General features: G+C 43.4%; 1 protein-coding gene across 1 annotated transcript; it reads right to left on the minus strand.

Annotated features, from left to right (window-relative positions):
* Positions 1-593: 593 nt before the first annotated feature.
* Positions 594-25,439, minus strand: otud4 (OTU deubiquitinase 4). The gene is made up of 21 exons (XM_087833925.1): positions 25,063-25,439; positions 24,579-24,662; positions 21,060-21,110; positions 20,931-20,977; positions 18,781-18,853; positions 18,424-18,505; positions 15,509-15,671; positions 15,120-15,171; positions 14,938-15,034; positions 11,765-11,829; positions 11,555-11,655; positions 11,370-11,470; positions 11,125-11,290; positions 10,774-10,906; positions 9,509-9,580; positions 6,974-7,649; positions 4,810-5,460; positions 4,286-4,326; positions 3,213-3,870; positions 3,029-3,105; positions 594-2,577 (listed from the first exon to the last, which is right to left on the minus strand). The coding sequence occupies exons 1-21, from the start codon at positions 25,201-25,203 to the stop codon at positions 2,152-2,154; spliced, it is 3,957 nt and encodes a 1,318-aa protein (XP_087690051.1). The 5' UTR covers positions 25,204-25,439; the 3' UTR covers positions 594-2,151.
* Positions 25,440-26,183: the final 744 nt, after the last annotated feature.

Here is a 26,183-nt window from a genome sequence, read left to right on the forward strand (position 1 = left end):
GGCATGTTGAGGTCTCCAGAGTAGAGATTAAACAATGTGTGGGGTTATTTCAGCGTTTATTGTGACGGCGTGCAGTCAGTGGCCTCAGGGTGGATTCAAAGCAGGCCTCTGAGTTAGCCTTGTGGCAGACAGAGAAAAGGAAATGGTAATGTTTGCGGTGACTTCCTCCTTCACTTATCACTGTCACAAGAATTTCAGAAAACTTGGCATTGAGGTTATGGTCACTGAGATTTTTAGTATGAAACTCCTACGTTCCCTTGTTCTCAAGTTGAACCTGCCCAAAAGTGACATTGAGCTAAACTTTTCAAAACAAGGTAGTTAATCAGAGATTTCATTGCATCATTTAAAAACTGCACATTGTACTTACTCATGTTATCTTTGTCTAATAATAAAGTTTGATGACCTGAATCAGTTCTTCACAGCACTGCAGGCGATGATCAAAACCCACGAAACCTGATCACCCCCCCTTCCCCAATATTTTTGTAAAGAAGTTTGTTGTGCATTGCAATAGTAACTACGATATGCTAATAATATGCTAAAAGATTCTGAAATTTTACTCACACAAAAACCAACCAACAGCTCCAGAGGCAGCATCTGAGCCAAAGGTTTATTTATTTAACCACATAGAAAATCAAATCCAAACAGCACGTTTTTGTTCTATACAGCAGTGTTTCTCCGAGCACAGAGAAGTAAACTCAGCAAACATAAGGCACTGGATCTGAGGTTAGACGACCAGAAACCAGCAGACGGACCTGAAAGAAAAATGTCCAAGCACAACTCACAGTGACCAACAGCCTGATGGGCGCTAACAGCAGCAGCAGTTCTTACTCTCCTTTCCAGCCCGCTCCCCTTGGCTTTTTGCCCCCCCGCACTGATCCACTGAGCTCCCAGTATTTATAACGACATAAAAAACAAACACGACAAATTTATCTTTGACTCATCAGAGGAAGACTTCTGCAAATAATTCTAGAGAGAGGAGCAGACAGAGCGCTTTGTGTCTGTGCTTACCTTAGCATAGAGACATGGGCACAAACAGCTAGCCGAGCACGCCCATTTAAAGCTTGTTACTGTATGCAAAAACCGAATCTGGGGATTGACGGGCTCACCTGTGCTAAGCTAGCTAACTTATTAGATGTTATTTATATACAAAAATGCTAACTTTCTCCCGACAGTCATGGCTTTTCCTATTGCTTTGTGCTCAACTAACTATCATGATGTAAAAATAGGAGTGGAAAGATTTTTTTTTAAAAAACATATGGTTTTAAGAGAGTTACTAAAAGACTGATTTATATAGGAAATAGGAAAATGCTACTTTATACCTCAAGGTTTTTTTGCTAAGCTAGCTAACAAGCTTTGCCAAGCTGTGCTAAATAACTATATGTACAAGTGAAAGAGTATGGTTTTATGCAATTTTTTTATGGATCATATAGAAAATTATACTTTACAGTCATAACTGATTTCCCGCTGCTAGCATTAAACCGTGATAATAGAAATAGAGGGGAGAGTATGGTTTTAAGAGGGTTACTAAAATGTATTTATATAGCAATTGTAATTTATGCCTTACTGATCCTTTTTTACTATATATCTTTATGAAATGAGTATTGTTCTATGCCAGTGTCATTAGATTGTTTTTTGTAATGTAGCAAAATGCTACTCAAAGTCTTCGCTGATTTTCCGTTGCTTTATGCTAAGCTAAGCTAAACTGCCACAGACATGAAAGCGTTTCCTCTCAGGCAAGAAAGCTAATAAACATATTTCCCAAAATCTCAAACACAACCAGTAAAGAAACCCATACATTCATCATGTCAACACAGTGGGTAACTTTTTTAAATCATTCACAATCCTCGTAAACAAACTTTGAGCTCGACATTCATTGAATCCATTCGTCTGAGTGATAAGAAATTGTGCTAACATGCTATGCTAATGCACTTAAAAGAAAAGAGGAGGATAGTGTTTATGTTTTGATACAAAGCAATAAGCTTGTTGATTTAGAGGCAGCAAAACACAAATGGAGTTATAGATTTTCCGACTCGGGTCCACACTGCATTTCCATGGCTGCCGGTCTACACCAATCAGATCTCCAGAAAAAAGCAAAAGAAAGAAAGAAAAAAAAAATCACCACCTGTGTCCTCTTCTCTCATTGGCTCAGAGCTAATACCTTTTCTCGCGAGCCCATCCCATGTGGGCAGGGTTAGGCTGCATATAGTTAAACCCCACCCCCATATCTCTTTCCTGTCTACTTCTGTACACGTCCCTGGTTGGATCGTAGCCACCCCTTCCTCTGCCTCCTCTCCCTCCTCTTCCTCTGTAGGGCCTCCTCTGCCCTCTGTAGTTTGGCACCATCGTTTTAAACCCCTCCACCTCCTCCCAGTCATCCTCCGTGCTGCAGCTCACAGAATGATTGTCCGTCACGGTGACAGGCTTCATGTAGCTGCCCCTCGGGCTCTGTTCATACACGTTGGTGGCATGGACCGGTTTCCGGGGACGGTATTGCGACGGAGAGCCGGGGCTGCTGCTGCTGCCTTTCATGGCTCCCATGGAGACGTCCTTAAAGTGCGGATCAGAAAGCAGAGCAACCTGAGAGCGAGACAGAAGGAGGTCCTGTTACAAGAGGATAAGATGCAGCATGACTTTCAAAATAAAACACCTAGTAATAAAAAGCTACCAGGAACACTCTGGAATGTCAGACTTTCTAAATAAAAGCCACAAGGTAGAGAAATTTAACTGGTTTCTTTAAACACTCAGATTTACATACAAGAGCCAGTTAGTTACCAGGATGTTAAAGGATGGGTTTTAGTGGGAGGGGGGGGGGATGATGAGATCTCAATTTCTTAAGATCTCATCAAGATGATTTGACAATGATAATTGATAATAAAAGCCAACACCGGCTTACAGGAAATTGAAGGATGCCTTTCAGTGATCTTTTAAAGATAAAAGCCACTTCTAACTACTTATTAGATATTAGTTTCAAAATCAAAACTCGAAGTTAATTTGATTACGTTATCAAGTTGCTCAGAAATATACGTACTATGGGCATGTCGTTAAGTGGCGGATCCACCAGGAGCACTGCTCGTGGCAAACTCTCCCCCGGATCTCTCTTGAAGCCTATCAGGAAAAACAAAATGAATTAAAAAAAATTTCCACCTGACAGTTAAAAGAAAGCCATAACACCTTGAAATGTAAGGACTTCATCTCCCAGAATTCCTGCTTACTATAATTGGATGGGACCATCACTGATCGGTTACTGTTGGTAGTGGGAATGTTAGGCGCAGCGGCGCTCTCCAGAGGACCGGAGATGTGGATGTCCCCGTTGATCGCCTGAAGCTGGTGCTGCTGCATCGCCCCCTGGCTCACCTGGAGTTCCTGGTGGGTGGATGCAGTTTGGTATGCCAGAGAGGAGGGGCTGTACGGACCCATGGCTGTGGGGTACACCGGGACCCCCGCGCCCTGATTTGGGTGGTAACCCTGAGATGAAGGCGGGGGACCCGGGTACGGCGGAGGTGGGGAAAGATACCCAACTGAGTAGCTTGGGTTTCGTGGAGGCATCTGTTGCCATGGCATCCTGGGGGGTTGTGGCTGGGTGATGGGGTACCTGGCCTGGTTGAAGGAGGGTTCAGCTGGACCGGGGGGCTCATCGAGCGCAGCCGGGTTGTCATACTGAGAGGGCACCGGTGCTACAGTGGGAGGGTACTGGTGAGGCGGATAGCCCTCCTGCGGGTTGGTGGGGGTGTTGCTAGGGGTGTTGCTAGGGGTGTTAGAGGGAAGGCACTGTGGGGACGGGGAACGGGAAGATGGCTTGGGCTGCATGGCATGGGCCTGCTGCAGGGGGACGAGGTACAGGTATGGTGGGTATATGGGCATGGAGTAGGCCTGTAGAGGAAGAGAGCAGAGGCAGGACTCAGCATCAGCCCCTCGTTACTTTACTTAAAAGTGCATCAAAAATAACTTTTAGCTCTTAAAAAAAGTTTTATTACTTTCATAAAATTAAAGTACATCTTGTAGTGCTTGGCATTATTTTTACATAATTTACCACATAATTTACTGTGTAAACAATATCTGTTGCTAGGCAACTGGGCATGCCGCATCAGAAGTCATTGTTTACGTGGTTGTATTGTTTTTATTCCAAATGTTCCCAAAATACAGCACACGATGAATCAACTTGTTAACAGGAAATGTGAGATGATGGGCTTTTATTTTAACACAACCCTCCATCCTCTTCTCCAAACCTGGTCTGTGTCTTGTACGTGTGCGTTTGTGTGTCTGTTGGTCCAGGCTTACGTCTTACCTTAACGCCCAAGTTAAAGAAAAACCTCAAGATGTTGACATCTGAGGAGAAAAAAACAAAACACACACAAGGTTACAAAATCCTGATCAGATATCTCTTTCATGGTGTTGCTCACTGCGCTGACACATCGCAGCCTCTACTTTTGCTCCATGAAAACACTGACTATTAACATACAAAACTAATCTCTAGTCTGCCTGTATGGTGGCCTTCGTGCACATCTGTGATCAGAACAAAGTATTTTCTTTGCCTAAATGGTTCAAAAGCAGTTTTTGTGGAAGGACAGGTGTTTCCAGCTGAGTCCGTGTAGGACGTCCAGTGCTGATTAAATTAAAGCATGTGGATATTTTCTCATGTTTTCAAATCTGCTGAAACACTTCTGACAGTCAGCACCGTCTTTGAATATAGAGCTGTGAGTCTCAGAGTACGACACAGTATGGCTCTGATGGCTGATCTGATTGTTCAGTTTTCTATGGCGACAGTTGACGTGGTTATTTATAATCTTAGGACTCTTTGGTGTGGCTCACCTGTGGGCAGGTCGTCCCCGGACTTGTTGGAAGAAAGGTTTGGAGTCGCGGCTATCTCGCCTCTCTCTCCCTGGGGGAATCCGGGATAAAGGAGGTCCTGGTAGAGCTGGGACATCTGCTGCAGGGGGACGGGTCCGGGGAGGGGCTGAGGAGGAGCAGTATGAGGGGGGTGAGGTGGGGATGGCTTCTCGGAGGCAGGTGGAGCTTGAGACTCGGGTGCAGACTGGTGCTGTTGTGCTGGGGCTTCGGTTTGAGTCTGGGGAACAATGGTGGAGGCAGAGAGAGAAAGGGAGGGATGTGGGACCTCGGAGGGGTGAGGAGCCTGGGCGGAGGGGTGGGGAAGGGAGACCTGGGGGTAGGAAGCCACAGGAGTGGGATAAGAGGTCTGAATGTGGGGCTGGAGGTCAGTCTGAGGCGGGACAGGCGCCTCTGTGGCAGACTGCGGCTGATCCTGGGGCTCGTTCAGCATCATGGGTGGGCCCATGATTTGTGGTAGAGAAGCCTGACTTTCACTCTGGATTTGGGGTAAAGAAGACTCTGCTTGTTCCTCAGCTGAGGGCACAGAGACCTGGGTCTGGACCTCAGGTGGAGGAATTTCACTTTGGAAAGCCTGAGATGGCATCAGAGGGCCTCCAGATTTTGGTAAAGAATCTGAAAGAAGACATGAAGACCAAAGTAAATTACTGACGTGCAAGCTGCTGATACATTTACCAATTATCTGCCTAAAAAAATACAAAACAGTCAAAATTAAGCACAAACTAAGGGGCGAGAACTAATATCTTTCAATTAAACTTCAAATATGTTTGTTATCTGTTAATCACGTTACTGATTTTCACTTTATGTTTATTAAAATCTCGCTGAAAACTGAAAAACAATCTTCAAGTTCCCAACAACAGAAATAAACCTGTTACAGTACAAAAATCCAATTCAGCTTCTTTGGATCATTTCACCCTTCAGAACAACTCTACCTGTATTTTCTTCTTTCATACGTCACCTGCTGGAGTTTTATAAAGGCTTAAAGTTGAGAATTATAAGGGGTGTGGCCACTTTCACTGTTAGCTGGGTGGGTACAAGCTAGGGCTGCACGATTTTGCATAAAATGAGAATCACGATTTTTTTGCTTAGAATTGAGATCACGATTCTCTCACGATTTTCTTTTCCAATATAAATATTTCTTGCACTTATTAACTGCACATAAACTGCGTAACAGTTGAGACTGAACATAAAAAAAAAAAATATGTCTCACATTTTGTCGTTGCCACAAAATGTTGTACTGCTTGAAATTCCGTCTCCACCGTTGCTCGACGCTGCGTGTATAGAGCAGGTAGTGCAACAATAGAAAAATAGTTGCGGGACGGCACTGTGTAGCGTTTGTCTAGGGTGTTGATCATTTTCCTAAATCCCTCGTTTTGCACAGTGTTGATGGGAGCCATATCTTTGGTCAGGTGATAAGTAATAGCCTCCCTAATTTCTTTGTGCCTGCGGGAGTTCGACGGGTATAGGGAAGCGCTGTATAAGGTTCCCGTTATTGATGCTTGGGTGGTTGACCGGGACGGATTTTCTCCTGTCACTTTCTCATCATCCCTGACGTGCTCTCCGTTGTTTTTTCCCTGCCAATTTTAGCAGCCAGCTTCTGTATCACGTGGTATAAGGCTCCGCCCTTGTCATTTGTTGAGCAGGAAGAGTGAGCGCTTGTTTTCATGCAGATTACGTCCCGGATCAAAATGCGGTACAATCGTCGTCTTTTTTTTTTCTTTTTCTTTTTTAAAATCGTTGTCATTTGGAAATGAGATCGCACATAAGTATGAATCGAGATCACGATTTTCTAACGATTAATCGTGCAGCCCTAGGACTAGCCCCAAAAAGCCTCGTCACACTGGCTATAGCCATCATTTAAATTGTTTACTACCAAACACCCAGAGCCTGAAACACCTGAGCAACCCTAAAAATGTTGGAATGGTAATAAACAAAGCTCTTATTTTGAAAGGCACATCTGATTCAAAAGGATTTTAACCCCCAAAATAAACTTAAAAATAATTTTTACTGGTTTAAACTGAAAATCTGTTACTCAGTGTCAGTCTGGGAATATCTGTGTATTTACTTCTGTGGACAGCCTGCGCTCTAAACTGTGACACGAGCCTGAAACTGTGAACAGATTTCTTACTTGTGGTTGGAGGTGGAGCAGGTGGAGCCTCCAGGACTTCAGCTGAAGGATGAATTAAGGAGGAGGAGGAGGGTGGAGTCTGAGAGCGGAGGAGAGAAGCGATAGGTGGAGAGGAGCGGGCAGCGGGGAAGCCTGGTGCAGCTGTGGGTGGGGAAGCGATGGGAGTGATGAAAGTGGGAGGAGGAACTGAGGAGGAAGGAGGTGGAGAGGTGGTTGGCTTAGGAGGAAGAACAGATGCAGGGGGGAGTTTAGAGGATGAGGAGGAGTTGGGTGAAGCTGCGGGGAGAACGGGTGTGCTGTAGGAGAAGGCGGATGATGGGACAGAGGGAGGCAGCGGTGCTTCGCCTTTTGGAGAAGGTTTAGCAGCAGGAGGAGCAGCAGGAGGAGGAGGAGAGCCCGGCGCAGCAGTGGCTGAGGCGTAGGAAGGTGTGTTTGTTTTAGCAGCCGGAGCTACAGAAGTGAGCGGCAGGCTGACAGAGGGGCTCGCATTTGGCATCAAGGCCTTGACAAAATTCAGCCCCGAGGGGGTGGAGTCAGAAGGTCTAGCAGCAGGAAGGGCGGGGCTGGTCATGGTGTCAGGTGTAGTGGTTGTAGAGGTTGCTGTAAGAGGTGGGGTGGAGGGTTTGGGTTTGTCCCCGGCAGGAGACGGAGCTCTGACATCTTCAACGGGGCTCTTCTGTAAAAGGACAGAGCAGCAGCGGTCAGACTCCAGGTTTTAAATTCCAGACGGTCCCTGAAGGTCTCAGGTAACAATTTAACGACCAAATGCACAGAAAAAACAGCTGCTCAGCTTCAGATTTGATAGATCATATATGGAGTGACCACATAGAGCTTCCTTACTGAAGTCCCAGGTATGAAGCAAACTAGTTCTGGAGAACTCGTGCACTCATAGGCTTTTTCTCATTTTCAGAGGTTTTTTATTGATTTAAAAATCACCTCATGGTCTCACTCTCACATCATTTCTCGTTGGAACGATTGCCGTCTCTCTTAAAGAGCATGGCAGCACAGCTTATGTTACATCTGAACAAAGTCAGCGCGGTGGTGGAGGGATGATGATTCAGGCACCAGTCATTGAGTCATACATGAAGCCATCTTTAAACAAAAGTGTTCTGGTGTAAATGTAGGAGCCTGTCAGCTGTCTGACACACAAACACTGTCATGCAACAGGACGATGATCCAAGCAAATTACAACCAAATGGCTAAAAAAAAAACGAGTCCATGGAGGGCTGTGGTGAAAACTTAAGAGCTTTGCATAAATTACCGTCTGCAAACCTCAATGACTGGAAGCAACGTTGTAAAGAAAATCAGGTCAAAACTGCTGCACAGTGATGTGAGAGAAGGACAGTGTCAAAGAAAGTTTGTCCTACAAGCTCCTGAATGCTGTGGTGTACGTAGTTTTCAGAGGACTGCAAACGCCTCACGAGCTGACAGCGTGTGATTAGTTCTTTTAATTTATTTTAACTTATATTTTGTATTTATCTTCTGTTTTATTGTTTTTAGTTTCCAAGTATTTTAGTTTTTATTCAGCAATCTAATTTTCCTACAAAGCTTCCTGATAGGCTTTTTAATTTGATTTTCTTTATTAGCATTTCATCTCATTTTCTAATTGTTCTCAATTTAATTTCATGTACTCTAATTCTACTTGCAGGCTTTTCAATTTTAATTTAATTTCTTTGATGTTTTGTGTTTTTAATTTGAGTTTCGTGTCACTGCTGATTATTTTCTTTCATCACTTTTTCTTCTGTCAGTCGTCTGTGTGAAAAGTGCTTTACAAATAAAGTTAGCATCAGTGTATCACTGAGCCTCGGCACCAGGATGCTTTTAAACCTCTTAAATGACGACACGAATGTTCACCGGCTGCTCCCATTAGCAGTCCTATACGCACTAACTGAGCCGGCGAAATCATTCACAGCTGAATGTGAACAATGTCACATACCATGCGGTGCCTTTTTGTGCTGGTGATTAATGTTAGGGTGTTTTAGCACCTCTGCGGTGTTTACTCTGTTTAAATCAAACTAGTTTTCCCCTTTTGACGAGGCTGTGCAGATGTGAACACTGTACAGAGAATATCACCTCCAAAGTACAGTTCACAACGAACAGAGCGGTTCGTTTATGGTGTGAACGCGATCCAACCCAACTACTATAAGCTTGAGCTACAGCACGCCCCGTAAGCTTGGGTTCTTTTGTATTCTTTGCTGGAAGGTCCTACAGATGTGCAGCGGTCTGTGCAGGATACCAACTAGCTGGGAAATGAATCAATTCTCCATTTTCTCACACAGCATCTTCTTCCTGTATTTCCTTTAGTTGCTTCCACACCAGACGCATCAGGCCAATGAGCAGACTGAAATGCTCTCACGTAGTTTGTAGTGATGCATTCTGGTCCGCTTGGACTTCACTGTGTGCAAACAAACCAAACTGCGAGGAAAAAGCTGTTTACAAACTCATCAGCTGATTCGGACAGAGGAAATGGCCCTGAGAGCGTTTCTGCATCATAACATGTCTCTCTGTTTGTGTCCGTTTGTGGTCTGAACTCACCGTCTTGTTCCTCTGAGATCGCTTCTTCTCTCCTTTCCTCTTCCCTCCCTCTCCCTGCGTCCCCGGCTGAGACTGAGGGGAGAAAAACAAACATTAGAAACATTAAAAACTGAAAAACATCTGCTGAACAAGAAACAGCGTGAGCATGACGAATTAAATCCAAACGCTCATCCTTCCCGGAGCGTCATGTATCAGCCTCTGAGGAACATTTTCAGATTTCGTCACCGATACGCAGCCAATAGCAGCTCTGATTCACCGGCTTTTACATGTCCTAACAGCGAGCCTGGAGCTCATTAAACATTTTTACCATATGGGCCACTTGCTGTGTTTTCTCTGTATCCCATCAATGCACTGTTCCCCGAGTCCGCATCAATACTTCGACAAAGAAACACAACACTGAGGAAAATGAAGGAAAGCAAACAAAGCAGTGAAACTGTGAAAATAGTGTCTGTAAATGTGAGTAACACTCCTGTCTGGCAGTCAGAGGTGAGCGAGGTAGAAAATAAACATAAAACTCTCAGTAAACTACGACACGGCGCCTGCATGCTCGTCGACAGGTCAGAATCCATGTCGGCTTCTGTTTCTCCAGCTTACAGATGAGTTTCCACGTCTTCTGTTGACCTTGCTTCTGTAGGAGACTTTGATTTGTTCTGCTTTAACTTCCTGTTAAAGTTTTCAGTAACCACCAGCGGCCATGTTTAGTAACACGCTGCATCAGCGCAAACAAAAACAAGACACTGCTGGTATTTACAAAGAGAGCACAGTGACACGATCACGTGTGAGAGGCACTGACCCCGTTTCATGTGCATGTCTGGGTGTGCTTTTCTCTGTAGGCTCCTCTTGTTGGTGTTTTTAACATTATTCACATGTGTAACACAGCAAAGCCAGAGCTGACAGGAGGAGCAGAAGCAGTGAAGAAAAGAAAAAACGGGAGAAAAATAAAATAAAAGTGTGGAGGAGAATATTTAAATCACATTTGCAACACACAGTTTTTTTCTGCTAACTCTACTATTTAATGTAATTAAAACAAAGAAAGAAAAAAGTCTCATCTTTTTGTTCTCGATATTAAAATGAACCGCCCGCGTCTGCGTTCAGCCGTAAAACTGAACACACCTCTCTGCGCTGTCTGAATCTGGCCCCAGATGTTTAAACATCAGCTCGCTGCCTTTCTAAAAGGGTTACGCGATCAAACCGGGCGACCCAGCCTCAGCAGGACGTTCAGGTTTATCTGGACCCATCATGAAATCAGCCTCATGTAAACTCACGCCGAGTGCGGGGAAGCTGTGCTCGTCTCTGAGCTGGATCTCCACCAACGCCACGTTCCTCTCCTCCTCCTCTTTGGCCAATCGCTGCTCCTCTGTCAGGCCGAACGCCACCTCCGACGTACCCACGGACTTCCTGTAGAAAGACACAGAAACGCAGAAGAACTTTATTTAATCTAAAGAGCAACAACAGCAGCGTAAAATGAAAAGAACTACAAAAATAAACTAAAACAGTCAATGATGAATTTATGCTTTATATAAACCATAGAGGAAGATTATGAAGGAGGGGTTCAGGGATCGTGTCATTGCACTGATACAAACAGCGATGACACACACGTGATGACACACACTGACCTGCTGGTTTTGGCCCCGCCCTGCTCCTCTACATTGGCCTGCGGGGGCCAGGAGTGCTGCTTCAGCATGCGGCCACCTGAGCCCGGCGCCGCTGCCTGAGAACCAGAGGACGACGATGGCCCGACGGACTTCCCCCTTCCTCGGCCTCTCCCCCGCTCCTCCCACTCTGAAGGAGAAAGAGAGTTTCCACAGACTGCACTCATGCAATAAACCTGTAACATACGTGTGCGCGCGCACGTGTTCACCTCCTCCGTGCCCGTTGCTGAGCCTCTTGTCACGGTTGCCCACCTTGCTCCACCCGCTGTCATCACTGGGAGGGCGGACACACCACAAAGGCACCACCTGCCTTAAAACACACATGACAAGATTTGTCACGTCTGTGCAACCTCCACGACGCTGAGCGTGTGTGCGCGCTGTTAGTGCGACCTACTTCCTGCCCAGATCTTCTATGTAAACGGTCACTGGCTGGTTATTGGCCGGCACCTCCTTGATGACGGCGCTGTAGAGCCGATTGGTTCCCTCGAGACGAACCTGCAGGTGACGCACAAACAGTGTGAAACATGCACTCGAGGAGGATCGATCCAACACACACACACACACACACACACACACACACACACACACACACACACACACACACCTGGCAGCGGTCTCCTACAGTGAACTGCATCCCAGCAGCGATGCAGTAATCCATCTTCTGTTGGGCTAAAAGAAAAAAAAGAAAAGAAAACGTGAAACATTCACTTTTAACTTTTGTTTAAAAAAATGATTTTCTGATCACTTTGAGTTCAAAGTTCCCCTTCAGATCTTTTATCCCCATCCTGACGTCTGTTTTCAATCTTCCTACAAAATCCAAAAACACGGCTGATTGTCACACTTTCAGCTTCTGCACCACCTGCTACACTGCCACTGTTTTGCATATTTAAACACAGGTTATCACATCCAGCTGCTGCTGCCTGCCAGCAACAGCTGTGTCCAGCTAAGTGGAGCAGTGGTCCTCCGCTTTAACGATCAGTCTGAGCACAGACGTCCCGCCTCATCGACAAGCCGGGACGGCGCTCAGAGCCAGTACCAGTCATTCTCTTAGTAGATGTTAAAATTGTACATAGCTTCAACACTTCTGCCCTCTGACCTCATCAGGATTCATTCATGCCTCGTTCTCGCGTTATTGACTATGTGCACGTTAGCATATGCTACTTCCGATGCAGAAACTCCTGTGGGGAGCTTTGTTTCCGGTGTCCTATTCGCGCCCTGTTTATGGTCCAAAACAAGTTAAGCAAGTGAATGAATCAAGCGGCGATTCACATTTCTATAGATGTCTCGGGCATTTACCCAATATATCTGTAAATGATGTTCATCGACTTGTCTATTTTTTCCCCTGCGCCTCAGGGCAAAAGAGAAAAACGATTCAAATGTTATATTTCTCAGCTGTCCCTCGTTTATCACGGGTGTTATGTTCTAAAAATATCCAGCGATAGGTGAAATCAAGTATCCAATTTTATTTTTTGATGGTGCAAAATGTTTCGTGGACATCGTGGACACACAGTACTGCACTTCAGAGTCACACTGCTAGTGATCGATGCAGCAATTCTGTACTGTACAGGAGAGACATCACGGAGGAGATCGTCTGCAGAGATCAGGACGCAGGACACAATGTGATGTAAAAATAAGCATGCAAACTTGCACTAAAAAAATCCGTGAAACAGCGAGGTGAAATGTGAACCGCGTTATAGCAAGGGACCACTGTAATTTTGAAGGTAAGTCACAACATACCCTTCGTAAATACTAATGTATAGAAACCCTTACCAGCAATCGTTCATTTTTTGTGTGGCTTTTTTCACGGTTTGTTAACATGCTGTGTGGGTGTGTACTTGACTAGCTGATATCAACAAAACGGAGGAAACATCTGGTTTGACTATTCTTCACCTGTAGTTTGAATGCTGAACATTTGCCTATTAAATCATGAGACCAGTCACTATACAGAGATGTGCTTCTGAATGTGGACGATGTGTCTTCTGCTGCAGTGATGCAGTTCTGCTTGTGTTGAGTGATGTAAACAACTGATCCATCTAAACTCTTTAAACGTCAAAATTGATCATTAGATTTTTTATGACACAACAGTGGTGAGTGTTCCCACCTTCTGCTCTTTGTAACTTAACGCGATCTTTCCGTTTTCGAGTTTTGGACATGATTTTGGAGGATATCTTCGCAGTAGCGATTGACCGCAAAGTAAAGCTACCGGAAATGTACAACCCCACATCCGGTCTCAAACCAGGAAGTTAGCATTTTCTCGTGCACAGAGTCAATTGCATTCACAAACTCAGGTGTCCACCTCACCTGCAGGTCCACTGGGGTTGTGACTACACCTGATCAGTTACGGCCAAGAGGTAAAAATGTAGTCGACATCGAGCCCCGACGTGCCGTGAGGAAGTTTGAACTCTTGTTGGCAAAGAAATAGTTTCAGAGAGCCGGCTGACCCGGACTTGTTGCCAAATGCAGCGCTCTGATTGGTCAGATCTGTTTATTCGTGTTTGAAAAAAAGATTAAAAAAATGGTTTGAAAAAATAAATGCCTCAAATCTGTCCAGTGAAGTGACGCAGTCAGCGTTAACAGCTGTAGTTAAGATCAGGCGAGTCTGAAAATGATTTTAACGCATGAAACATTCACACTAATTTTACATGTTCGGCGTGTGAAGGACTTTAGTTTATATTATATAATCACTGATGTACGAAGGACGCAATCCAAAAGTCAGTAGAGGATCAAAAGCAGTGAACGACAGCTTTGATAAACCGTGTCAGCATAACTGGCGCTTCACAGCAGGTTTATAGCCTCAGGTGTTTTCCCGTCTTTTGGAATTCTCAGGAATCTGGAACATCCCAACAGAATTCCATAACTGAAAGCTGTCCCAAACATTCAACTCTGTAATAAAGTGTCCACATTGAACAGTCTGACGATCAGCAGGCAGTTTGAAGCAGCCCCGAAAGAAAACCAAGCCCCCCTCGTGAATTAGAAGACGACAAATCTCAATAGTGAGTCTGTGCTGCTATTTTCAGTCTGAGTTTTCCAGGGTTTCCCAGCATTTATCCAGCACCACAGTAACACCTGAGAAACCTGAAACACTTCCTGCAGAGAGCTTTCTGTGGTTTCAGTGGGAGCTTCCCACACATTACCAGCACTCACTCAGGTGTGATGCACCAGCACAGATACACATCATGCACTCCCAGCATATTTCTAACAGTGGCGTCCCTGCAACACCACAGGAACCAGTGTCTGTCGGCTTCTCTCCTCTCTCTGCTCACATCGGTTTGCTTTCAGCTCAGCCAAATCCCCAACTAAACTATCCTCGCGTTTGCTTTTGTCAGACCACTGTAGGAAATAGTTCCACCAACATGGCCGGTTATAACCGATGCAAACCAGCCTGTACTTTTAAGCAGTCTTCCGGACTGCTTGTCTTCAATCATCCCACCAAGGTTCCTGTTCTTGACCCATACGTGACCATCAGACTCCTGACTGCTGCTTACATTTTTAATGTGCTGCATACCACACATCCCTCCAGCCCACGCACATGTGTAAACACAAGAATGTGTATTTAATTTTTAGTTTTTAAACTCATGTTGCTCTAGTTATTTTTATCTTGTGAAAATGTTCAACAAACATGTTTCATCATAACGTTGACCTCGTGTGAACTTACACACGACAAAACTGATAGTGAAGCAGGTCGTTTCTTTGGACATCGCCCTGGGATCTGACTACTTTTAGACGCATGCTTTGTTTTTCTCTGTGTGTGTGTGTGTCTGTCTCTGGGTGTGTCACCTCTCTTGGACTTGTGCCAGACATCGTACTCCACATTTCTGAGCAATGTCGGGTTCAAAGATCGCCTCACCCTCTGAGGCAGCCCACGCCCACGGCCCTGTTACACACACACACACACAAACAATTCAGTGACAGTACAACCCTGTGTGGTTGTTATAAAACATGTGTTTTATGATTGTTACCCTGTAGCTTTGGTTGTGTTTTGTGGAAGTAGAGCTGGCTCCATTTTCCACCCTGAGCCACAAAAACAGACATCATGAGATTATTAAAGCCTTAAAGTTTTACTGTGTTTGATAAAAGGAGCTGAGAACACTTACAAAGGAAATAAAGTTTCAATATGTGCAAATAAGTAGGTAATCAGTTTTTAGTGTACAAAAGTAAATCAATAACGATGAGGAAATTAAGTAAACAAAAACAGCAGCCTGTGAATTCACTGCCAGTAAATAAAAATGAAGTTTGAGTGCTCGTTTACTAAAAATCAGGCACAAGCTGCTGGATTTTGACTCATTTCCCTTCACAGTAAAAGTTATCATGCAGGTGAATAAACCGTTGCTTGATGCCAGTTTCTTACCACAGCGCCTCGTCAACATCCAGGTCGGAGTCGTCGCTGCTGGCGCAGGCGGGCATGCAGTCGTCGCTCAGGAGGTCGGCGGGTCGGCCGATCCGCTGACAGGAACCCAAATAGCTGCGGTCCACCTTAAACACGCCTTCGTACAGCAGCTCGTACAGGACGGCTGCAGGAGAATCACAGGAGGTCTAATTATAGACTAAAGTCTAACTTTTGATAAGAGGCGAGACAGAAATCCAATATTTGAACTAAGAAAAAAAAATGAGTGAATGGGTAACCCACGCTCTGTGGGCTCATTCAGTTTCATTAAACTGTAATCACTGACTTACTGTCATTTAGGGCTGCCACGATTAGTCGACTAGTCACGATTAGTCGACTATCAAAATCGTCGTCGACTAATTTAATAGTCGACGCGTCGTTTGAAACTTTGTAAGATCACAAAAGACGCAGGAATAAGTAGTAGGATTTAAGAGTGTAATAACGGACTGAAACAGAAGATGGCAGCACTGCATGTACAAGGATGCCAGCTGCCGTTAAACCCCGAAGAAGAAGAAGGAGCTGTGTCCCAGAATTCATAGCGCGGCCCTGCTCAGTTTACAACAATGGCGGCAGCTACTTAGTTTTAATGTTACTCTTATTATTCTTTCTGGGTCACAAAATAAACGATTAACATATTTTCAGGCGAGAATGTAGCTGTGTAAACCTCAAATATCTGCTCAGTTTATCAAGACACCACATATTTTCAAAAGCGCTCCGACGTTTTCGGAGACGTCTGTTACCCACCAGCTTGATAGCTATCCGGGGGCAAGGCTCACTAGAGCCGTGAGAACACCGGACTCCCGGCACATCGTTTTAAAACCCATCGCCGTCTTTCGCTACTCAGGTTAAACATATATAAGTCACTTAGATAACTTAACAATGTTATTGTTTGGCCTTTTTTTTAGTATTTTATTTGTTCCTGAGTAAATCGGTTAGGCTGAGATTAAAGTTATAGTTTTTACACAGCTGAATAAACGTCAAGCAGACAGCTGATTATCAGAAGTGTGAGATGCTTGAGAATATACTCCGGTGTCCTGTTATATTTTAGATAACAATGAGTTTATTAAACTTCACCGAAACAATATGCAAATGTCATTAAAATTTAACAAACTATCATCTTGTCTTTATTTTTAGTTAGCACATACCTTAAACACTTGAAGCTGTAAGCTAATGATAGTTATATAAGAGCAGATGCATGCTGTTGTAAGCTGTACGCTGTACATCCAATGGATGCATGATCTGATTAGTCGACTATCAAAATAATCGTTTGTGGCAGCCCTACTGTCTTTGTAGGCTGCATTTAAGTGGATGGATTGATTATGATGAACAATCACATAATAATAAAAGACTGTCATGTTGGGCGAGCCTCTACTTTGACTGCCACCTTTTTAACAAAGCATTAGACCCCTGCTGCGGGCCTATATGAAGAATAGCCTGTAGTCTCTTTTCCACTGGCATCTACTTGGCTTCACTCTACTTTGTTTCAGTCGTTTTCTATTACAACTGAGCGAAACCTCAATGTAGGCGAAGCAGTTATAGCAAGGCAGCCCGAAAGCCCCACAAGCTCTTTGTACGCAACACAAACACAACAATGGAGGGCATCGGGGTGTAGGTATACCTGCTGCTCGGTCCATGTGGCCATTAGCTGATATTATCCGGTACCTACTCAGCCAGGGTTTCAAATGTGCCGAGTCAAAAGACGGAATGTCACTGATTGGCCAAGAAGTGAAAACACCATATGAGTCATGAGCGTAACGCCTTCACAAGAATTTTTGAAACCCGACGATGAGGAAGACGGCTGCACCACAACATCGTGGTCCAGCAACAAGGTGGATTTTAGATGTCCTCCATTGCTGTGTTGTGTTTCTGTCGCACACAAATGACGTCAGGGGAGTTTCGGGCTGCCATGTTGAACTATGTTTGAGCTGTTACTCAGTGAGACACGCTGGGTGGATGTGGGCCATGACCCCACTCTACACCCCTACAACACAGACAGAACGCTACATAAAAAACTTGACCTTCACGTCAGAGGTAACAAATACGTTTGATAGATGATCCCGAGGTGAAGATTTAAGGGGGAAAGTGATACGAGGGCTCAGGCAGTAAAGCATCTACCAACCAGAAGATCGAAAGATCAATCTGTTCCTTTGGTCCAAGTATCCTGAACCCCCACGTTTTGACTGTGTTGTAATGTTAGATAAAGTGCCGCATGAATGTGTGTCTGTGACAGGGTGAGTGAAGTGAATCAAGTCTGTAGTACAGAAAACGTTCTGAGTCAGCAGACACCTGCGAGCTGTTCACACACTGAGTTTAATTCTGTGTTTATGCTGCAAAGTGTCAGTTTTGTCGGGTTGCTGGACTTCAGAAACCCAGATTTACGCTACAGGAAACACTACAAGCTTACGTTACATCAAATTAACGGCCAGTAATTAGACGACAGCTACTGTTAGAGATGTCAAACAGAGACATCAGTGTTAAACGCTGGACACACAGCAGCATGAATCTCAGAGGCTTTCCAGGCTCTCCTGTGATTGTTCACCTTTAGCAGAGTTAAGACAAAACCAGTTTGTGCAGCGCGGTTAGTGACTCACGCTGCTCCTCTTGCACACTGACTAAGGGAAGTGTTATGAAGATTTGAGCTGAAAGGGTTTCCTCGGAGTGCCGCAGCCTTACCCTGACTATGTGGTGTTTGGTTTATAATGTGGTCTCATTTTCTCTGTTGAGTGCCCGCATTTTGATTGATGTTCTCATCTGTTTGTTATGAATTCACTGAGACTTCTCTTCAGTGATGATTATCCTCCCTGAGAGGATCTGCAGGATCGGTTAAACTCTTTTCCAGTGTCCTTGTTTTACAAACAAATGAAATCACAGACACTCACACTGGCAGAGTGCGGTGTTCTTGATCCGGCTGATGGGATAAACGCTGTCATAGTGATTCCCGTTCAGGAAGCACAGCTGCACCTGTAGAGGCAAACAAACGGTTCGGCTTCAGTAAATAAAAGAGTGGAAATTGAAGCGAGAAGAGCCTGAAAGGCTTCGGGATGTACCGATCTTTCTTTTCCCTGCTTTAAAATGTCCGGTAAAGACAAAATAGCAAGCTGTGCCGTTTGAAAAATCGTTGTTAGCGTCTCAAAGCTTCCGCCTGACAGCTTGTTGTATTTTCTGAAAGTTTTCCTCCGACAGGAAATGCAAATCGTGTCTCTAACTAAACGCTCGGCCGATCGCGTCCATCTCACCTTGTCCTGGAAGTTGTTGCCTGTGATGTTGACGGCTGGCTTGCCGGGCTCCTGGAAGATCAGAAAATCCCTCCTGCAGGAAGAGATCAAAAGAGACGAAGAGAGAGAGGAGAGGATGAAATGAGATGACGAAGCTGTGGTGACTCATCGTTTTCACCATGTGATGCTAAACTCGGGGGCAGGAACGCAGATTCCTCCAACTATAAATGAGGACGAGCTTCCACACATTTGGACCCAGAGAGTCAAAGCTGTCACACCTCGGATGATTTCACCGCCACCTCGGGATGCTGCTTCATATCTGACTGAGATGAGCATTCCCGACGGGCTGCCCTTTAAAGCCTAACTCAGGGTTTAAGTGTTGCCGTGTCGACAGACTGATGGTCGTTCCCGACCTGTTAAGACCCCCGAGCCTCATTCACAAACATTTCACAAGCAGATCATCGTCAAACTCCGTGAACATCTCAGACTGTGCGTCCAAACAAAAGGTGAAGGTCTGGGTGTCTTAGAAAACTTAAATGCACATCTTTAAACTAAATAAAAATAAACGTTATTTGTCTCATTACGTGCAGTTTCCCAAAACAGCTGGCAGCGCTGCCCCTCAGCCTCCGTTTAGATGCTAGTGCCATTTGAAAGTGAAAATCTTTGGTGACTTCCTTCTTCAGTTATCGCAAGACTTTCAGAAAACTTGACCTTTGACCTTGAGGTCGAGGTCACCAAGATACAAACTCGTCCAAGACTTGTCATGACAACAATACCCCATCAGTCTTTTACAGCTAAGGGGGTAAAAACCCAAATATAATCCATCTATTCTCTTCTGCTCATTTGCGTCCAGGTCATGGGGGCAAAAGATTTTCATCAAGTTCAGCTTCAAAACCTTCTAAAAGTAAACGTGGCGCCTCTTTACAGCCACAGACAACGAGTTACGACCATTTTCATCAAAATCATCTGAGCTGTGGCAGTACAGTGTCACTAGGAACATTGCACACATCGTTATCGGAGCTTAGAAACTGCACTGCCATATGATCAAAAACACCTCACACGGCATTGGTCCTCTGTTCATCACCTGCACCAATGAAACTGGAGGAGGAAAGCTCGGAGCAGCACACACTCAAAAACACTAGTTTAAAACCTGGATGCTGACAGAGGTGATTTTAGCTTTTAACAACAAAACAAAATATAAATGTCTCATAAATTAGTGATTATTGTTACTATGTGAATAAAATATCCAAGTATCACATTTGCACTGGCCACTATATTAGATACACCTTGTTAGTGCCAGACTGGACCTGTTTGCCTTAATTCTTCGTGGCAGAGGTTTAAAAGGCTGCTGGAAACAATCCTCAGAGATTTGGCTTCAGTGACACAACAGCATCACACAGTTACTGTTACTTCTACCACGTCCTAAAGGTCCTCTGTTGGATGTCTGGTGACTGTGGAGGCCAGTAAGTATAATAAACTGGTTAAGAAACCACTACCATCTGAATGTTGGAGGGGAAATTGAGACTCATCAGGCCAGACAATCGTCTACTGTCCACTTTTGTTCAGCTTGTGTGAATTTCAGCCTCACCTTCCTGTTCTTAGCTGGGAGGAGTGACACCCAGTGTGGGCCTCTGCTGCCTCATGGTTTAATGTGTTGATGCTCTTCTGCATACCTTGGTTGGAATATGAGTGCTTATGTGGGTTACTGTTGCCTTCCTATCAGCATTCTCCTCTTAGATCTGACATAAACAAGGCGTTCTCTGCATATTCTGTCAGTTTTGAATTATTCTCTGTAAACCACAGAGATGGTTGTCGGGGAAAATCCCAGCAGATCAGCAGTTTCTGAACTACTCAGGCGAACAACCACACTATGCTCAAAGTCACTTAAATCACCGTTCTTCCTCATTCTGATGCTCAGTCTGAACTTCAGCAGGTCGTCTTCACCATTTCTCCACACAAACAGACAGAGCTGCTTTCATGTGATTGGCTGATTAGACATTTGTGTTAACGAGCATTTAAATAGGTATACTTAATGAAGTGGCCAGTGAGCGTAAAGCTTTATTATCCACAGTGAATACTTAAATAAATCTCAAACACTGTGGGAACTCCCACTAGGCTTTCTGTCGAGTTAAAGTGCAGCTCTCTGTTCAGAGACCTCTGATCTCACTCACTTGTACATGGCGGCCAGCGCGTTGATCTCCACCTCTCCCACCCATTGCTGGAAAACAGAGAAACTTTATGAGCTTTCATATTAAAATGACCCAGCATGTGAGAACAATAAGAGCGTGTGGTGTTTTTACCTGTGGATCCTGAAGCTTGCACAGGTAATCCTCAAAGTCACCTTCAATAAACTGCAAAACAAAAACAACAGTGACTTTTTTAGGCAATTTTTTTCCTCAGTTCTCCCAGTTATAAAAAAAACCCAAACATGATGTGTGAGGCTGAAAACAAAGCCAAAATAAAACCTCCTCTAAAGGATACGCGAGTCTGTCCCCACAGACTCCAGTGTTACCATGTTTAACTCTGCAGCAGAAATAAACATGTTTACAGCCGACCAGGCCACACAAAACCTAAAACACCGCAGTCAGAGGTAACTAAATTTAGCCGTTTAGCCAATGACGTGCTGTCAAAAGATATTTTTAACCTCCTAGGACCTGGCGTCCACATATGTGGACATCACATTTTGGGTTATTTAGACCAAAATACTTAATTTTGCTCTACAAGGACCTGATATCCACTTACAAGGACATTATACTGCCACTGTCCTATAGATATTTTAAATGAATATCCTCATATGTGGATCTAATTTTTCTTAGAAACAAATTTTGGTAAAAAGAAAAAATCTGGTAATTCTTTGTTTTTACATTCATCGGGCCCCAATGTGCCCAAATATTAAAGAGAAATTAAAAATGCATGCCATGGAAGAGTTCAGGTCTTAGGAGGTTAAAAATGAATTTAGAAAAAAAATCTATCAGACTGTACTCCCTCCATCAAGATATTTAAGAAGTAAACAAGTGAAAAACAAACAAACACACACAAGAAATTATTTAAAAGTTTTTACATGAAAAGGGACCTAAAACATTTCCACTCCTTCAGGAAGTGAAGACAGCAACATGACAGGTGGAGCTTTAATGCTGTTGATCCACCTCTATGCCCCATTCTGACAGCAGCTCGCAGCTCCTGCTCTGCCAGCTGCCCAAAAGGCATCCTGGGAAATGTAGTAAAGCCCTGCAGCAGAGCGAGTTTATCACCACTATTAAAAAAAACACCAGCAGCAGCTTTTGCTTTCATTTTCTCCTCATGTGTCACTCAGGGAGTGAAAACCCGCAGAGTCACTCAACCGTGATCTGTGATTCACAGAAGAGTAAATCGACTCCTCGACAGCAGTTTGAGGGTCCAAAACCAGCCAAAAATCTGCTCTCAGACAGGAAACGTTTGAGCCTTTTCTGTCTCACATTTGGTGTGAACTCACTAACTTTCAGTTCTCAGCTGTTGAAAACAAAAACATGACATTTAAAAAAAAGAAACTTGGTAATTTATATTATTTATCAACTAAACTAAGCACCGGTTAGTATAAAAAAATAACGAGCAGGATCATGATTACGTGCAGCTCATGCATTAAAACAAGACCGAAAGCTCGAGCTTTCACACGTTTTCTGCTATAAATAGAGAAGTTGCAGTTTGTGTGAGAGGCAAAAGCAGCTTCTTTTCTCAATGTTAGGCCACAGGGTGACGTCATTACAGAGAATAAAGCTAAACTAAACAAACAAAAAGAAAAAAAAAATTAAATTCTCTCACGTTTTTACTTGTCTTACTTTACAGACTTATGATTAACTCGACTGCAATTGAATAACAGCTCGGTCCGGCTCTTTAAGAGGAAAAACAAACCCTAAAAATACCAGAAATATTAACTTTCCTCAGCATCGTCACATTTGTCAAGACAAACAGTGTCAGGAGGCTTCGGTACATCTGCTTATTAAGACTCGGGACGCATTTGTTTTGATTTATTGTGAAGTCCCCGACAACCACCAGCCACACCATCATGAAGATAAATTACAACTGAACGTCTCTGAATAGTGAAATAAACGTTATTAACTAAACTTTGATACATTAAAACAATATAACAACCTCTCAGTTACAATAACAGGTTACAGATGGAGAATGCAATCACATGCTTAGTGAAAATTACTTCTAAATATAAGTTCAAATTCTCAGTGCTGAGCAAACATGGTGTAAGCACCTCTACATTTATTATTCATGTAATTTATTAGTTCGAAGTCTAATGTTTACACCTCCCAGGATTAATTATAACACACGGGTGGGACAAAACCGAGCCGCCTCATTGAAGTACATATCACCAGCTGAATTTATACTCACTGGCCACTTCATTAGGTACACCTGTTTCCTGCTTGTTAACAATTATCTAGTCAGCCGGTCACATGACAGCAGCTCAGTGCATTCAAGCATGTACACTGGTCAAGATGACCTGCTGAAGTTCAGTCTGAGCCCAGGGACAGGGAGGAAAGTGGATTCAAGTGACTTTGAACGCAGCATGGTTGTTGATCTGAGTATTTTAGAAGCTGCTGATCTGCTGGGATTTTTCAGCACAACGATCTCTGTGGTTTCAAGGTCCGAAAAAACAAAAACAAAAACAGAAAATATCCAGTGAGCAGCAGGTCTCTTGGTAAAAATGCCTTGATGATGTCATGGAGAGCCTGCTTCATGTTGATAGGAAGGCAACAGCAACTCAAATGACACCCTTAATACCAAGGCATGCAGAAGAGCATCTCTGTATGCAGAACACATGAAACCATACCGAGCACACTGGGTGCCACTCCTGTCAGCTAAGAGCAGGAAACTGAGGCTACAATTAACACAGGCTCGCCAAAAACGGTAAACAGAGGACTGGAGAAATATCACCTGATCTAATGCGAGTCTTGATTTCTGCTGCAACATTTAGATAGTGGGTTCAGAATATTTTCTCAACACTTTTCCTCCACAGATCTCAATCCAGTAGAGCACCTTTGTGATGCGGTTGAGCAGGAAATCAGCATGATGCCATCATATCAACATGAACCAAAATCTCTGAAGAATGTTTCCTGCTCCTTATTGAATCTGTGCCACAAAGTACTAAAGCAGGTCTGACGGCAAAAGGGGATCCAACCCTGTACTACCAAATAAAGCAGCCGGTAAGTGTATACATGGGTAAATGTGTAGATAAAGAACTGAAATTGTCCGTAATGTACAAAAATATACACAGTGTCCAACCTATATGATATACTGACTCTAAATTCTGTGGTTTTTGATGTCTTTTCATAGGTATGAGTGCAGTTATTGAAGTTTTACCCTTTGACTTTCACTTTAGTTTCCAGGGCATTTGCATGTTTCAGTTTAGTTTGACTAGTTTCAGTGTTTGTTGTAGTCGTTTTTTATCATCATCGTGTGAGTGTCATTTTCCAGGAGCAGATTTAAGAAGTTTACAAAAGATATTACAATGAAAATAGATTATCTCACGACACATGGACATCCCAGTGTCAATAAACATCAACACCAAAGCCTCCCGTTGAATACTGGGTTGACAAGTTTGCTTAAACCAATAAACCTGTTTAGTATTTCCCTTTAGTTACTTTTTAAACCACACAATATGGTTTCAGTTTCTTTTTAACACAATTTTCTCCTCCTTTCTATGAATTCTAATTCAGTAAATAAAAAATACTCCCTGGCAGCTATTTTTTACCACAAATCTACTTTCTAGTTCGAAAAGTAAAACCACTTTGCCCTCCCATGATGTTGTTTTATTTTGGTGACACTGTACATACCGCCTCATAGGTGTCTCTGTTCTGCTTCAGAAACTCCACACACTTCGCCCTGACTTTAGTATGAAGGCTTTGGCAATGCAGGACCTACACAGGAGGGGTCAAAGGTCAACAATAAACACAAACAGACATACTTAATATCAATATTCTCACATATATCGTGGAAATATTACATTTACAATTCGTTAAGAAGTTGTAAACAGCTGACCTTTGCAGTCAGAAGCCTAGCAGAGACACTTTTGGGTAAACAAGCCGGAAGTACGATTTAAAAAAGCCGCAATTAAAAAAATTTTCATCATTTAAAGTTTATTCATTTGTACATGTAGGTCTGAGTCTAAGCTGAAACCAGAGTTTGTGGGCATAACTTTTGTTCGGCTAACATTAGGACATCGCAGCTGCACACCAAACAGACCAAGCCCAGCTTCTCACCTGTGCTAAGCTAAAAACTTACTTAACGTTAGCATTTTCTGTAGTTTTCCCGTTTTACCTGCTCGGCGACAGCCCGAAACAAACAGGACCCGTCTTTGGCTATCTTCTTCCGATGCAAACCGATCGATTTCAAGTAGTCATCCATTAATTTCTCGACACCCCTCTCGTCAACACTCTGCATGCTTCCGCCGCCGTCCATGCTAGCAGGGGGCTAGCCGCTAAAGATACCTGCGTGTTTTGGACGTCAAGCGGGGCGAAACTTTGCGCTAAAAGTTGTCAATATCGCCACCAAAAAGAGTTACATAACGACATCTACGAGCTAAAATGAGTTAGCGTCAGCGGTGACAGCGTCCAGTTTCGTTTTCCTGGAAGCCCGGTTCATCCCGCTGACAGAATCCCAGCTTCAGAAAGTGAAAGTCAACTTTAGCTCTCACGGTTAGCACGCAGGCTAACAGCTAACAACACGCCCCCTGCACTGTCAAACTTGAACGGAACAGATTCTACAAAGTAAAAGCCTCCATTTGTCAATAACACTCGATTTATTCATCGTGAAATTAACTCCAAGACTCCTCGGTGTATAAAATTCGTTACTGAAGTGATGAATTTAATAATAGTACATTAGTACAACATAATAAAAAGTTCTGTTCGCAGGTTTTCTGACATAATTCATCATAAAACAAAGACTTCCACAGTTGCTATCAAAATAAAAGGATACAGGATACATTTATGGAAACATAAAAAATAATTTAAAAAACCAAACAAACAAACTCAATAAATACCAATGAAATGAAATAAAAATGTATAATAACAATAATAATAATAACAACAATAATACATTTAATTAAATCATTAAAATTTAAATATAAATAAAACCTCTGTTTTATAAATTCAAAGGAAAACGGAGTCTTTCAGAGTCACGTTTTATTTTATTACTGGACTAGGTTCAGCTTACTTATGTCTTAAGTACTTGAGTCATCTATCCTTAGGTGCATTCACTGACTGTATACAAAACGCAGAATTAAGAACACACAAAGGCTTCACATCGTCTTGCGTATAATTGAATTAAACTTTGATCAATGAGGTGAAAAAATTACACAATTTCAAAAAAAACCAACAAAAAACAAAAAACCGTGAAGGTATTTTTTAATGTAATTTCTGAACTGAGACGGGTGGGTATGA

This window comes from Neolamprologus brichardi, chromosome 3, assembly GCF_056152115.1.
Source record: "Neolamprologus brichardi isolate AB-2024 chromosome 3, ASM5615211v1, whole genome shotgun sequence".
Lineage (NCBI taxonomy): Eukaryota > Metazoa > Chordata > Actinopteri > Cichliformes > Cichlidae > Neolamprologus > Neolamprologus brichardi.

What these genes read in the sequence shown, in the direction of transcription:
- otud4 (XM_087833925.1), bottom strand. Translation starts at nt 25,203, where the DNA reads ATGGACGGCGGCGGAAGCATGCAGAGTGTTGACGAGAGGGGTGTCGAG. An exon ending in CTGGCACAAGTCCAAGAGAG is followed by an intron (nt 11,830 to 14,937) that starts GTGACACACCCA and finishes TTTTTCTTTTAG; the next exon opens with CCCAACAGAAGATGGATTAC. An exon ending in TGCTCCACCTCCAACCACAA is followed by an intron (nt 5,461 to 6,973) that starts GTAAGAAATCTG and finishes GTCTTCTTTCAG; the next exon opens with ATTCTTTACCAAAATCTGGA.